A 14,711-nucleotide genomic window follows, 5' to 3' on the forward strand; every position below is an offset into this window, starting at 1 on the left:
CTAGATGTTGGAACATTGCTGCGGGGACTTGCTTCCATTCAGTCACAAGAGCATTAGTGAGGTTGGGCACTGATGTTGGGCGATTAGGCCTGGCTCGCAGTCAGGGTTTCCAATTCATACCAAAGGTGTTCGATGGAGTTGAGGTCAGGGGTCAATGCAGGCCAGTCAAGCTCTTCCACACCGATCTCGACAAACCATTTCTGTATGGACCTCGCTTTGTGCACGGGGCATTGTCATGCTGAAACAGGAAAGGGCCTTCCCCAAACTGTTGCCACAAAGTTGGAAGCACAGAATCGTCTAGAATGTAATTGTGTGCTGTAGCGTATAAGATTTCCCTTCACTGGAACTAAGGGGCCTAGCCCGAAACATGAAAAACAGCCCCAGAACATTATTTGTTCTCCACCAAACTTAACAGTTGGCACGATGCATTCGGGCAGGTAGCGTTCTCCTGGCATCCGCCAAACCCAGGTCGTCCGTTGGACTGCCAGACGGTGAAGCGTGATTCATCACTCCTGAGAAAGCGTTTCTACTGCTTCAGAGTTCAATGGTGGCGAGCTTTTCACCACTCCAGCTGACGCTTGACATTGCGCATGGTGATCTTAGGCTTGGTTGCAGCTGCTCAGCTATGGAAACCCATTTCATGAAGCTCCCGACGAACAGTTATTGTGTTGACGTTTCTTCCAGAGGCAGTTTGGAACTCGGTAGTGAGTGTTGCAACCGAGGACAGACCATTTTTACGCGCTTCAGCACTCGGCGGTCCCGTTCTGTGAGCTTGTGTGGCCTACCACTTCGCGGCTGAGCCGTTGATGCTTCTAGATGTTTCCACTTCACAATAACAGCACCTACAGTTGACCAGGGCAGCTCTAGCAGAGCAGAAATTTGACAAACTGACTTGTTGGAAAGGTGACATCCTATGACGGTGCCACATTGAAAGTCACTCAGCTCTTCAGTAAGGTCATTCTACTGCCAATGTTTGTCTATGGAGATTTACATTTACAGTGCATTCGGAAGGTATTCAGACCCCTTCACTTTTTCCACATTTTGTTACATTACAGCCTTATTCAAAAATGTATTAAATTGTTTTTTTCCCTCATCAATCTACACACAATACCCCATAATGTCAAAGCAAAAACAGGTTTTTAGACATTTCTGCAAATGTATTAAAAATTAAAAACTGAAGTATTCAGACCCTTCACTCAGTACGTTGTTGAAGCACCTTTGGCAGCGGTTACAGCCTCAAGTCTTCTTGGGTATGACGCTACAAGCTTGGCACACCTGTATTTTGGGAGTTTCTCCCATTCTTATCTGCAGATCCTCTCAAGCTCTGTCAGGTTGGATGGGGAGTGTCGCTGCCCAGCTATTTTCAGGTCTATCCAGAGATGTTCGATCGGGTTCAAGTCCGGGCTCTGGCTGGGCCACTCAAGGACATTCAGAGACTTGTCCCGAAGCCACTCCTGCGTTGTCTTGGCTGTGTGTTTAGGGTCATTGTCCTGTTGGAAGGTGAACCTCCGCCCCAGTCTGAGGTCCTGAGCGCTCTGGAGCAGGTTTTCATCAAGGATCTCTCTGTACTTTGCTCCATTCATCTTTCCCTCGATCCTGACTAGTCTCCCAGTCCCTGCCGCTGAAAACATCCCCACAGCATGATGCTGCCACCACCATGCTTCAACATAGGGATGGTGCCAGGTTTCCTCCAGACGTGATGCTTGGCATTCAGGCCAAAGAGTTCAATCTTGGTTTCATCAGACCAGAGAATCTTGTTTCTCATGGTCTGAGTCCTTTAGGTGCCTTTTGGCAAACTCCAAGCGGGCTGTCATGTGCCTTTTACTGAGGAGTGGCTTCGCCTTTTACTGAGGAGTGGCTTCTGTCTGACCACTCTACCATAAAGGCCTGATTGGTGGAGTGCTGCAGAGATGGTTGTCCTTCTAGAAGGTTCTTCCATCTGCACAGAGGAACTCTGGATCTCTGTCAGAGTGACCATCGGGTTCTTGGTCACCTCCCTGACCAAGGCCCTTCTCCCCCGATTGCTCAGTTTTGCCAGGCGGACAGGTCTAGGAAGAGTCTTGGTGATTCCAAACTTCTTCTGTTTAAGAATGACGGAGGCCACTGTGTTCTAGGGGACCGTCAGTGCTGCAGAATTGTTTTGGTACCCTTCCCCAGATCTGTACCTCAACACAATCCTGTCTCGGAGCTCTACGGACAATTCCATCCACCTCATGGCTTGGTTTTTGCTCTGACATGCACTGTCAACTGTGGGACCTTATATAGACAGGTGTGTGCCTTTCCAAATCATGTCCAATCAATTGAATTTACCACAGGTGGACTCCAATCAAGTTGTACAAACATCTCAAGGATGATCAATGGAAACAGGATGTACATGAGCTCAATTTCGAGCCTCATAGCAAAGGGTCTGAATACTTATGTAAATAAGGTACTTCTGTTGTTTTTTATACATTTACAAACATTTCTAAAAACCTGTTTTCGCTTCATCATTATGGGGTATTTTGTGAAGATTGATGAGGAAAAACATTTATTCAACCCATGTTAAAATAAGACCGTAACGTAACAAAATGTGGAAAAAGTCAAGGATCTGAATACTTTCTGAATGTACTGTATATTGGCACACTCCACTTAACAAGACCATGGCCAAATAAGATGTCTTGTCACCTGCTTTGTAAAATTTTTTATTGCCGGACACAAAATACTGTAAAAACACCAGCAAATCAGCTCCAAGTGATTTTAATTTTGGAAATCTGTTCCAAAGTATTCCCACGCATAGAGATATACAGTTGAAGTCGGAAGTTTACATACACTTAGGTTGGAGACATTCAAACTCGTTTTTCAAACACTCCACAAATTTCTTGTTAACAAACTATAGTTTTGGCAAGTCGGTTAGGACATCTACTTTGTGCATGACACAAGTAATCTTTCCAACAATTGTTTACAGACAGATTATTTCACTTATAATTCACTGTATCACAATTCCAGTGGGTCAGAAGTTTACATACACTAAGTTGACTGTGCCTTTAAACAGCTTGGAAAATTCCAGAAAATGATGTCATGGCTTTAGAAGCTTCTGATAGGCTAATTGACATCATGTTAGTCAATTGGAGGTGCACCTGTGGATGTATTTCATGGCCTACCTTCAAACTCAGTGCCTCTTTGCTTGACATCATGGGAAAATCAAAAGAAATTAGCCAAGACCTCATAAAAATCATTGTAGACCTCCACAAGTCTGGTTCATCCTTGGGAGCAATTTCCAAACGCCTGAAGGTACCACACTCATCTGTACAAACAATAGTACGCAAGTATAACACCATGGGACCACGCAGCTGTGATACCGCTCAGGAAGGAGACGCGTTCTGTCTCCTAGAGACGAACGTACTTTGGTGCGAAAAGTGCAAATAAATCCCAGAACAACAGCAAAGGACCTTGTGAAGATGCCGGAGGAAACAGGTACAAAATTCACCCAACTTATTGTGGGAAGCTTGTGGAAGGCTACCCAAAATGTTTGACCCAAGTTAAACAATTTAAAGGCAATGCTACCAAATACTAATTGAGTGTATGTAAACTTCTGACCCACTGGGAATGTGATTAAATAAATAAAAGCTGAAATAAATAATTCTCTCTACTATTATTCTGACATTTCACATTCTTAAAATAAAGTGATGATCCTAACTGACCTAAAACAGGGAATTTTTACAAGGATTAAATGTCAGGAATTGTGAAAAACTGAGTTTAAATGTATTTGGCTAAGGTATATGTAATCTTCCGACTTCAACTGTATGTGATCTTGTACAAATGCAAGCAAGGTTTGAAATTATTATGTTTTATCCGCTCAAGAAAAGATTGGCCCATGGCTGAATCTAGTTGATGATCCCTGACGTAGAGGCACCTTCTCAAGGTGCCTCTACGTCATGATTCCAATGGTAGAGTTGAACCGCTAGGAGCAAAAAGAGCTAGATTTACTACTAAAAGACCAAAATATCACTTTTGCAACTAACTGTCAAAATGAAGACCAGATTTGACGTGTTTAATTATAACTAAGTCTAAAACATCTGGTTTTCGAATATATATTTTTTCTTCATGAAAGTTACTCTTTAAACCAGTGTCCAGAGTGTGAGGAGGGTATACTTGTCAGGCCATGCAGTGCTGTGTCTCTACCTTGTGTCTCTCTGCTGTCTTGGTGGTCTTGCGTAGAGTCTCAGCCTGCAGCTCATCAAACTGGTGTTCTCCCTGGTACATGACCACTCTCTTCTCATGGACCCAGGCCCGCTCTGCCACGCTGCCAAAGAACTGCACATGGTACTCTCTGTGACCTGGAGGGCCAGGAGGGACACAGGTAGAGAGCAGTTAGAGGCTTTTAAATTGAATGGCGCCGGAGGAGATGGCTGACGTTTTACGGGCTCCTAACCAATTGTGCTATTGTGTGTGTTTTTTCGCATTATTTGTAAATGATTTTGAACATAATGTTTCTGCCACCGTCTCTTATGACCGAAAAGAGCTTCTGGATATCAGGACCGTGATTACACACCTCGTAATGGACAAATATTATTTATTTAATGAGACGGACGCGAAGGATTTTCTTCAGACACCCGACAAGGCCCAAATCCCTGTCATTCGCATGAGAAAGAGACTGAGATATCGGGGATGTAGGTCGGGGTGCCTTGTAAGGATCTGACGGCGAGTGGGTAATCTGCCTCAACCATCAGTCCTATTAGCCAACGTACAATCATTGGATAACAAAATAGACAAACTACAATCACGGATATCCTACCAACGGGACATTAAAAACGGTAATATCTTATGTTTCACCGAGTCGTGGCTGAACGACGACATGGATAACATACAGATGGCGGGATATACGCTGCATCGGCAAGATAGAACAGCTGCCTCCGGTAAGACAAGGAGTGGCGGTCTGTGTATATTTGAAACAACAGCTGGTGCAGCTGGTGCACGAAATCTAATATTAAGGAAGTCTCTAGGTTTTGCTCGCCTGAGGTAGAGTATCTCATGATAAGCTGTAGACCACACTATTTACCAAGAGAGTTTTAATCTATATTATTCGTAGCTGTTTATTTACCACCACAAACCGATGCTGGCACTAAGACCACACTCAATGAGCTGTATAAGGCCATAAGCAAACAGAAAAAAGCTCATCCAGAGGCGGCACTCCTAGTGGCTGGGGACTTTGACGTAGGGAAACTTAAATCCGTTTTACATCATTTCTACCAGCATGTTAAATGTGCAACATCCGCACTGAGCTAAAGGGTAGAGCTGCCGCTTTCAAGGAGCGGGACTCTAACCCAGACGCTTATAAGAAATCCCGCTATGCCCTCCGACGAACCATCAAACAGGCAAAGCGTCAATACAGGACTAAGATTGAATCGTACTACACTGGCTCCGACGCTCGTCGGATGTGGCAGGGCTTGCAAACTATTACAGACTACAAAGGGAAGCACAGCCGCGAGCTGCCCAGTGACACGAGCCTACCAGACGAGCTAAATTACTTCTATGCTCAATTCGAGGCAAGCAACACTGAAGCATGCATGAGAGCATCAGCTGTTCCGGATGACTGTGTGATCACACACTCCGTAGTCGATGTGAGTAAGACCATTAAACAGGTCAACATTCACAAGGCCACAGGGCCAGACGGATTACCAGGACGTGTACTCCGAGCATGGGCTGACCAAGCTGACATTTTCAACCTGTCCCTGACTGAGTCTGTAATACCAACATGTTTCAAGTAGACCACCATAGTCCCTGTGCCCAAGAACACTAAGGTAACCTGCCTAAATGACTACCGACCCGTAGCACTCACGTCTGTAGCCATGAAGTGCTTTGAAAGGCTGGTCATGGCTCATATCAACACCATTATCCCAGAAACCCTAGACCCACTTCAATTTGCATACCACCCCAACAGATCCACAGATTATGCAATCTCCATTGCGCTCCACACTGCCCTTTCCCACCTGGACAAAAGGAACACCTACGTTAGAATGCAATTCATTGACTACAGCTCAGTGTTCAACACCATAGTGCCCTCAAAGCTCATCACTAAGCTAAGGACCCTGGGACTAAACACCTCCCTCTGCAACTGGATCCTGGACTTCCTGACGGGTGGTAAGGGTAGGTAACAACACATCTGCCACGCTGATCCTCAACACGGGGGCCCCTCGGGTGCGTGCTCAGTCCCCTCCTGTACTCCCTGTTCCCCCATGACTGCATGACCAGGCATGACTCCAACACCATCATTAAGTTTGCCGACGACACAATAGTGGTAGGCCTGATCATCGACAACGATGAGACAGCCTATAGGGAGGAGGTCAGAGACCTGGCCGTGTGGTGCCAGGATAACAACCTCTCCTTCAACATGATCAAGACAAAGGAGATGATTGTGGACTACAGGAAAAAGTGGACCGAGCACGCCCCCATTCTCATCGACGGGGCTGTAGTGGAGCAGTTTGAGAGCTTCAATTTCCTTGGTGTCTATATCACCAACAAACTATCATGGTCCAAACACACTAAGACAGTTGTGAAGAGGGCACGACAAAGCCTATTCCCCCTCAAGATTTGGCATGGGTCCTCAGATCCTCAAAAAGTTATACAGCTGCACCATCGAGAGCATCCTGACTGGTTGCATCACTGTCTGGTATGGCAACTGCTCGGCCTCCGACCGCAAGGCACTACAGAGGGTAGTGCGTACGGCCCAGTACATCACTGGGGCCAAGCTTCCTGCCATCCAGGACCTCTATACCAGGCGGTGTCAGAGGAAGGCCCTAAAAATTGTCAAAGACTCCAGCCACCCTAGTCATAGACTGTAGTCATAGACTGCATCAAGTCTAGGTCCAGAAGGCTTCTTAACAGCTTCTACCCCCAGGCCATAAGACTCCTGAACAGCTAATCAAATGACTACCCGGACTATTTGCATTGCATTCGGCGCATGTGACAAATAACATTTGATTTGATTTGAAACAGTTATGTCTATAAGTGCTGAGTAATAAAAAATAAATAATGTATACACATTGTATGCTCCATGACATGCTCCATGACAGCAGTGTGTGTGTTTACCTCGGGTGTTGATGCGTGTGTGGACGTTCATCTGGGGGTCACAGGAGACCATGCAGGGCCACCAGGGGTAGGTACCCACTTTGGCCCACACCAGGTCCCCCACCTCGTGGTTCTTACAGCAACCTGTACCTGTTATCACTGTAGGGTACTGCTTCTGGACCTACAGTACAGGAGGGAGAGAAAACACACACACTCAATTAACGTCAGGGAGTCATGCCCTACCCCCAAGACACTTTCTGTAGATTTAAAAGAATCAGATGGGTGTAAGCAATCGTACACTAATCCCTTACTTTCAGATGTCTGAAACTATTGAAACAGTTACTCTTCGAGTACTGAATAGTGACTTAATCGCACTGGATGACCTCAACCAACAGAGAAGGTGCAAACCAACACTTGCCTTAGGTGCCTTGGGCTCCGCTTTGATGGGAGTCTTCTGTGGCTTCTCAGTCTGCCCCACAGGCAGCTCCCGTGGCTGGGTCTGGGCCTGGGCCTGGGTGTAGGTCTGGAGCTGTGGCTGGGTCTGGATGTCCCTGGCCTGCCCTATAGTTTCCCTCTGTGGCTGCTCCTGGTCTTGCTCCTGCCCTTCTTCTTGCTCCTGCAGCCTGGCTGTATTTTTCCTCTTCTCCTTCTTCCTCTCATGTCTGCTGTGGGTCTGGGAGTCCTCGCTGGCCTGGGACTCCTGCAGCAGGTCTCCACACAGCGCAGACTCAAACAGCTCTCTCCCGTTCTGGTACGTCTTTATGATCTTTAGTTTGATCTCTGGAGAGCTGGTCTTCTTCAGGATCCCGCTGGAGGAAGCAGGGGGGGTGTGAGGTGGGTGTGAGGAGGAGGTGCTGTCCAACAGGGAGGGGGGAGGACTGGTGGAGGGCAGGAGTAATGGGGGAGGAGGGGGGAGCACGTGGGACATGAGGTGAGGTGGTGGGGGGAGGTGGTGTTGGGAGGGCAGGGGCAGAGGGCTGTGAGGGTGAGGGTAGGGGTGTGTGTGAGGTTGAGGGTGGTAGTGATGAGGATGGTGGTAATGAGGGTGATGGAGGTGGAGGTGGGGGTGTGGGTGGTGTGAAGGTAGAGGAGGAGACAAAGGGGAGCAGGGTCTCTCTTGGAGGACAGGGGCCCTCAGGACCGTTCCCTCCCCAGGCATGAGGCAGTGCTCTCCGTAGCCCCGGATGGCCCCGTAGCCATTGGCCGAGCCGTTGGGAAACTGGGGGTACATGGAGAACTTGGCCTGGGGCTCGTACAGCCCCAGCCCAGGAGGGTAACCGTTGGAGACTGGGGGCATGTCCTCGGAGGCCGAGGGCGGGTAGGAGAACTCTGCTTCCAGGGCAGTGTCGTAGGAGGGGCCTCCGCCCTCATCGCTACCGGTGTCGTAGGCGCCCTCCTGACGGATGTTGGCTGAGTCAATGAGCTGAGGGGGTTGCTGAATTGTATTTCCCATGATCCCTTGCATGAAAGAAAAGGAGAAATCCATTGTTGTGCTCCTGCATCCTTAACTGTCCTTTTCTCTGGCTGGACCTGGAAGAGGACAGACACATAGGAGAGGGCTTGATATATTGATATGGGTTGATATGATGTTGGAGAGGATGTGACTGAAAGAACAATCAGATCTACAACTGTGCATCTATCTTTTTTAATCAAAGGTAAGAAATGTTTATCAATCATCACAGTAAGATAAACAAAGTGACTTACATTATAAAGAGACAACAGAACTGTCTATATATCTAATCCTACTGGAAAGGAAAGGCACAGACTGTTCTGGGGCGGCAGGTAGCTTAGTGGTTAAGAGCGTAGTGCCAGTAACCGAAAGGTTGCTGGTTCTAATCCCCGAGCCGACTAGGTGAAAAATCTGTCGATGTGCCCTTGAGCAAGGCACTTAACCCTAATTGCTCCTGTAAGTCGCTCTGGATAAGAGCGTCTGCTAAATGTCTAAAATGTAGATGTTCTGAGGAGAACTAGTGCGATATTCTCTTGATGCATCAAATAATAAAACTGATCTCAATTCTTTCATGCTTGAAATCTCTTTTCCATAATAAGACCAAAGAGCTCCCTGCACAGTGTGCACTGAATTTACTAAAATATGTCTGCTGAATGCTTCGCTTTCCCCCATCATTTTAAAAGCTGGCCATCTCTCATTAATGTTAATGTTATAAAGTTGTTATTAGTGTCCTAATCCTAAACACTATTAGTGTCCTGATACTCAACTGGTAAATGTTCACATACAGATAGATGACCAAAATGATCCAAATGTAGATCAAGATCCTCCCGCTATGAGATAAAAATGCCTTAATATAAACACGACATGAGCCATACAAGCCTACAAAATCTTTCAGAACCCCTATGGAACTAGCATGTTTACCCCTCGGGGAGGCCGCAGTTTTGGGAAACACTGACTGAGTGAGCTAGGCTGCCATAGACATCTCAGGGGCAGCAGTAACTCTGTGTAATGTCTGTCTAATATGAGAGATCCCTGCCAGTAGTGGAGCCATCAGATCCAACATCTGAGTGCCAAAGAATCCAACTCATCATTCAAACAGCATAGGCACAATTAGCAGTTCTGAACGACTCATAATGATTGCACAGTAGTAGGCAATGTGGTTATTTAAGTTAACCGCTGTTGTAGTTACGGTAGTTTTTCTGACCTTGTGACCTGATCAGGAAAAACCCTCTTATGATTGTCTATACAGTCAGAGTGATAGCCTACAGTTTAGGGCACAGAGTTTTTCCTGGTCAGTTCAAGCAGTATAAATAGACTGTGTGGACCTAATAAATGCCTTTGTTTTTGCCTCTGCCAAAATATGGGAAATCATTCACTTAACTTCTAAAGAAGTCCTATTGTTTGATCTCAAACCATCATTAATAAATGCAATGTACTACTACTGTGTAGGCAGGCCCTACACATTTCACTCAGTCAAACGGCTCTAGATGTGAAAGAGTAGCCTAGATGGCCATGTCCCCATGACCTGGGTGAGACAGAAGTACAGGGATACTACAGTGATAATTACAGTAATAATACATTGATTCCGAATTGAACAGTTAAATAAAGTGGCATAACGTTGTTACATGCACAAAATAACCTTGAATCAAGGTGTCCTTTTTTGGTGTAGACTAAACCTTGATTTGATTGAGATTAAGCAGCCTTTATTGCCATTCACAAGGTGATATAAGGGGAAATGTATTCTCATTAATATGTATAACAGCTACTGCTGCTGGATGAGAATATAAAGTAATGTAGATCACGCAGTCCAGCTTTGCATACACGAGTTGATACACTGTAACACCAGGGTCATTTTATTGAAGAAAACGATGCGCACACAGACTGAAATATTGTTACATTGTACTGAGTGATTGAACTGCATCATTAGCAGCCGTGCTGTCCACTATTCTGCTGCGATGTTTTTATCTAGCTAGCGTAGTTAGCGCTCATGAACACTGGAAAATGAAATATCGTGTCAATATAAAAACACGTATTTAAAGCCGAGACGATGTTCTTGCATTCTGACACGTCCGCAATGTTTACACATGTATGTATCCATTTCAATACGATGCGGAGGACTAGAAACAAGATGGCAAAGGAAGCTATACATTGTTGCCAATATGGCTGCCTTTGCCCCTTTAAATCAAATTGTCTATCGTGATAACACCTCCATCACTCGTTTGATGAAATTTGGAAATATTAACCTAAATCTACACGGCGAAATCCTTTGCTAAATGCACCGTTAAGATAATGTCTGCAAGCTGATTATCAATGAGAAATATAGAGAGAACGGAGAACGAAAGATGCTGTGAGAGTCGCGAGATGTATTAAAATAAAATGTCAATACCTTCAGCGTGTCCCATTCTAAACACATACACCAGATATCTGCGCTTCCTTGTGCAATTTACAAAAAGTGATAAAATGAAAAATCTTGGGAAAATATTAGAGTGCAGGCCTCTCCGTTTCTAACGCAATTCATTAATAGGTGCAATTTACGGTCACTGCTCGGTCCCCATGTATTGTCTATTTGCTGTAGAACCTAAGGCCTAGTATTTTGCGGAATCTTGGTGGGAATGATCTCGCCCCCTTATGTATTTTCATTTTACTGGCTCGCTCTTCCTTCAGCTGTAACAAAAGCACCCTGCTTTGGGCCTTGTCTGTCTCGCTCAGCGCCAAATCACAAGCTCCCGATTGGCGGGGGTAACACAACCAGGCGCAAACCGGGATGTGTAGTTCCAATCGTTGAAAGAACATCTCAGCAGCAGAATAAAAATACATGTAGGCCTATGAAGAAAATAATGAAAAAGAAAATACAGCTAAATAAAGCTATAAATATTGAATGCATAGGTTAGGCCTACATAACGTTGGTATAAGCTATGTAAAGAGAAACAAATTGGGCCAACTCATATGGCCTAATGTCAAACATCATGTCCTAAATAGATGGTTAAAATATAAATTCCTGTTTAGATATTTTCTTAAATGAAATAAGATATTCTCTGAAATAATCAATGTGGAACTATTATAGTACTCCTGAGTGGCGCAGTGGTCTAAGGCACTGCATCGCAGTGCTAACTGTGCCACTAGAGATCCTGGTTCGAATCCAGGCTCTGTCGCCGCCGGCCGCGACCGGGAGACTCATGGGCGGCGCACAATTGGCCCAGCGTCGTCCAGGGTAGGGGAGGGAATAAGTCGCTCTGGATAAGAGCGTCTGCTAAATGACTAAAATGTATATGATAGATAGCCCAGGCCATGTGTTATGGCATGAAAGGATAAGAGGACAAAATGTCCCAAGGAGGCCTTGACTGCACTCTGCGGATTTAGTAAACCTGACAATAAAACATAGGCTACTGTACCTCAACATAGAAATGTGAGAAAAGCACTAGTGTGCAGGCTATATATTTCATAGTCTAGTCTTGTATTATATAACACTTACTATAATAACCTACTAGCCTGTGTGCAAATTGAGAGGCATACAGTGAGTTCAATGTCTATGTACTTTGGTTTGACCATACAGTGGCTTGCGAAAGTATTCACCCCCCTTGGCATTTTTACTATTTTATTGCCTTACAACCTGGAATTAAAATAGATTTTTTGGGGGTTTGTATCATTTGATTTACACGACATACGAAGATGCAAAATAATTTTTTTTGTGAAACAAACAAGAAATAAGACAAAAAAACAGAAAACTTGAACGTGCATAACTATTCACCCTTCTCTCCCCCCCCAAAGTCAATACTTTGTAGAGCCATCTTTTGCAGCAATTACAGCTGAAAGTCTCTTGGGGTATGTCTCTATAAGCTTGGCACATCTAGCCACTGGGATTTTGCCCATTCTTCAAGGCAAAACTGCTCCAGCTCCTTCAAGTTGGATGGGTTCCACTGGTGTACAGCAATCTTTAAGTCATACCCAGATTCTCAATTGGATTGAGGTCTGGGCTTTGACTAGGCCATTGCAAGACATTTAAATGTTTCCCCTTAAACCACTCAAATGTTGCTTTAGCAGTATACTTAGGGTCATTGTCCTGCTGGAAGGTGAACCTCCATCCCAGTCTCAAATCTTTGGAAGACTGAAACAGGTTTCCCTCAAGAATTTCCCTGTATTTAGTGCCATCCATCATTCCTTCAGTTCTGACCAGTTTCCCAGTCCCTGCCGATGAAAAACATCCCCACAGCATGATGCTGCCACCACCATGCTTCACTGTGGGGATGGTGTTCTCAGGGTGATGAGAGGTGTTGGGTTTGCGCCAGACATAGCGTTTTCCTTGATGGCCAAAAAGCTCAATTTTAGTCTCATCTGACCAGAGTACCTTCTTCCATATGTTTGGGGAGTCTCCCACATGCCTTTTGGTGAACACTTTTTTTTTTCTTCAAGCAATGGCTTTTTTTAGGCCACTCTTCCGTAAAGCCCAGCTCTGTGGAGTATACGGCTTAAAGTGGTCCTATGGACAGATACTCCAATCTCCGCTGTGAAGCTTTGCAGCTCCTTCAGGATTATCTTTGGTCTCTTTGTTGCCTCTCTGATTAATGCCCTCCTTGCCTGGTCTGTGAGTTTTGGTGGGCGGCCCTCTCTTGGCAGGTTTGTTGTGGTGACATATTCTTTCAATTTTTTTATAATGGATTTAATGGTGCTCCGTGGGATGTTCAAAGTTTCTGATATTTTTTTATAACCCAACCCTGATCTGTACTTCTCCACAACTTTGTCCCTGACCTGTCACGATCGTCGTTAGATGAAGCGGACCAAGGCGCAGCGTGATAGGCGTACATACTTTATTAAATGTACAACACGAACCAAAACGATACGTGACGTCCTAGGTTAAACAACAAACCTTACGGATCAAGATCCCACAAAGACTAGTGCAAAACAGGCTGCCTAAGTATGGTCCCCAATCAGAGACAACGAGCTACAGCTGTCTCTGATTGGGAACCACCCTGGCCAACATAGATCAAAACGATCTAGAACAACAACATAGAAAAACAAAACATAGAAAATCCACACCCTGGCTCAACATTTAAGAGTCCCCAGAGCCAGGGCGTGACATGACCTGTTTGGAGAGCTCCTTGGTCTTCATGGTGCCCCTTGCTTAGTGGTTTTGCAGACTCTGGGGGCTTTCAGAACAGGTGTATATATACTGAGATCATGTGACAGATCATGTGACAGTTAGATTGCACACAGGTGGACTTTTTAAAACGAATTATGTGACTTCTGAAGGTAATTGGTTGCACCAGATCTTATTTAGGGGCTTCATAGCAATGGGGGTGAATACATATGCACGCACCACTTTTCCATTATTTATTATTTTGAATTTTTTGAAACAAGTTATTTTTTTCATTTCACTTCACCAATTTGGACTATTTTGTGTATGTCCATTACATGAAATCGAAATAAAAATCCATTTAAATTACAGGTTGTAATGCAACAAAATAGGAAAAACGCCAAGGGGGATGAATACTTTTGCAAGGCACTGTATGTCAAGTTATAGCATTTATTCAAATCAAATCAAAATGTATTTGTCACATGCACCAGATACAACAGGCACACTTACTTACAAGCCCTTAACCAACAATGCAGTTAAGAAAAACAAGAGTTAAGAAAAATATGTAATAAATTAACTAAAGTAAAAAATAAAAGACCAACAATAAAATAACAATAACGAGGCTATATACAGGGGGTACCGGTACCGAGTCAATGTGCGGGGGTACAGGTTAGTCGAGGTAATTGAGGTAATATGTACATGTAGGTAGGGGTAAAGTGACTACACATAGATAATAAACAGCGAGTAGCAGGGACATAAAAAAAAAGGGTGGGGGGGTGTCAACGAAATAGTATGGGGTAGCCATTTGATTAACTGTTCAGCAGTCTTATGGCTTGGGGCTAGAAGCTGTTAAGAAGCCTTTTGGACCTAGACTTGGCGCTCCGGTACCGCTCTATGATGCAGATTAGAATGTGAAATTATACATTATTAGTTATTATTACTTTATTAATGGTGCAATTTAAGTTTGAAGGTAAGCTTCTTTTCAATCAAATGCCGTTAATAAAACCCAGATATGAGTGGGTTTGCCCTTTTAAGTGGATTGGTTCCCACTGGGAAAAAATAACTTAATCTATTGGTTCTCAGCCCGGTCAAACAAGCCCATCCTCGCCTGATCTAGTACGTCAACAACAATCATGCTTGTGT

The 14,711-nt window shown here is 44.7% G+C and overlaps 1 protein-coding gene across 1 annotated transcript in view; it reads right to left on the reverse strand.

Moving 5' to 3' along the window:
* The window catches only part of LOC311144734 (histone-lysine N-methyltransferase NSD3-like), a 25,721-nt gene extending 14,636 nt beyond the window's left edge, over positions 1–11,085 (reverse strand). Inside the window, exons 1-4 of the mRNA XM_084180830.1 lie at positions 10,884–11,085; positions 7,466–8,577; positions 7,069–7,228; positions 4,162–4,316 (exon numbers count right to left, since the gene is read on the reverse strand). Of these exons, the coding sequence (XP_084036956.1) occupies positions 4,162–4,316; positions 7,069–7,228; positions 7,466–8,533 (1,383 nt within the window). The 5' untranslated portion in view covers positions 8,534–8,577; positions 10,884–11,085. The remainder of the gene's footprint in view (positions 1–4,161; positions 4,317–7,068; positions 7,229–7,465; positions 8,578–10,883) is intronic.
* Between the last annotated feature and the right edge of the window lie 3,626 nt (positions 11,086–14,711).

Source organism: Coregonus lavaretus (genome assembly GCF_964263955.1).
Source record: "Coregonus lavaretus genome assembly, chromosome: 17".
NCBI classification, from domain to species: domain Eukaryota; kingdom Metazoa; phylum Chordata; class Actinopteri; order Salmoniformes; family Salmonidae; genus Coregonus; species Coregonus lavaretus.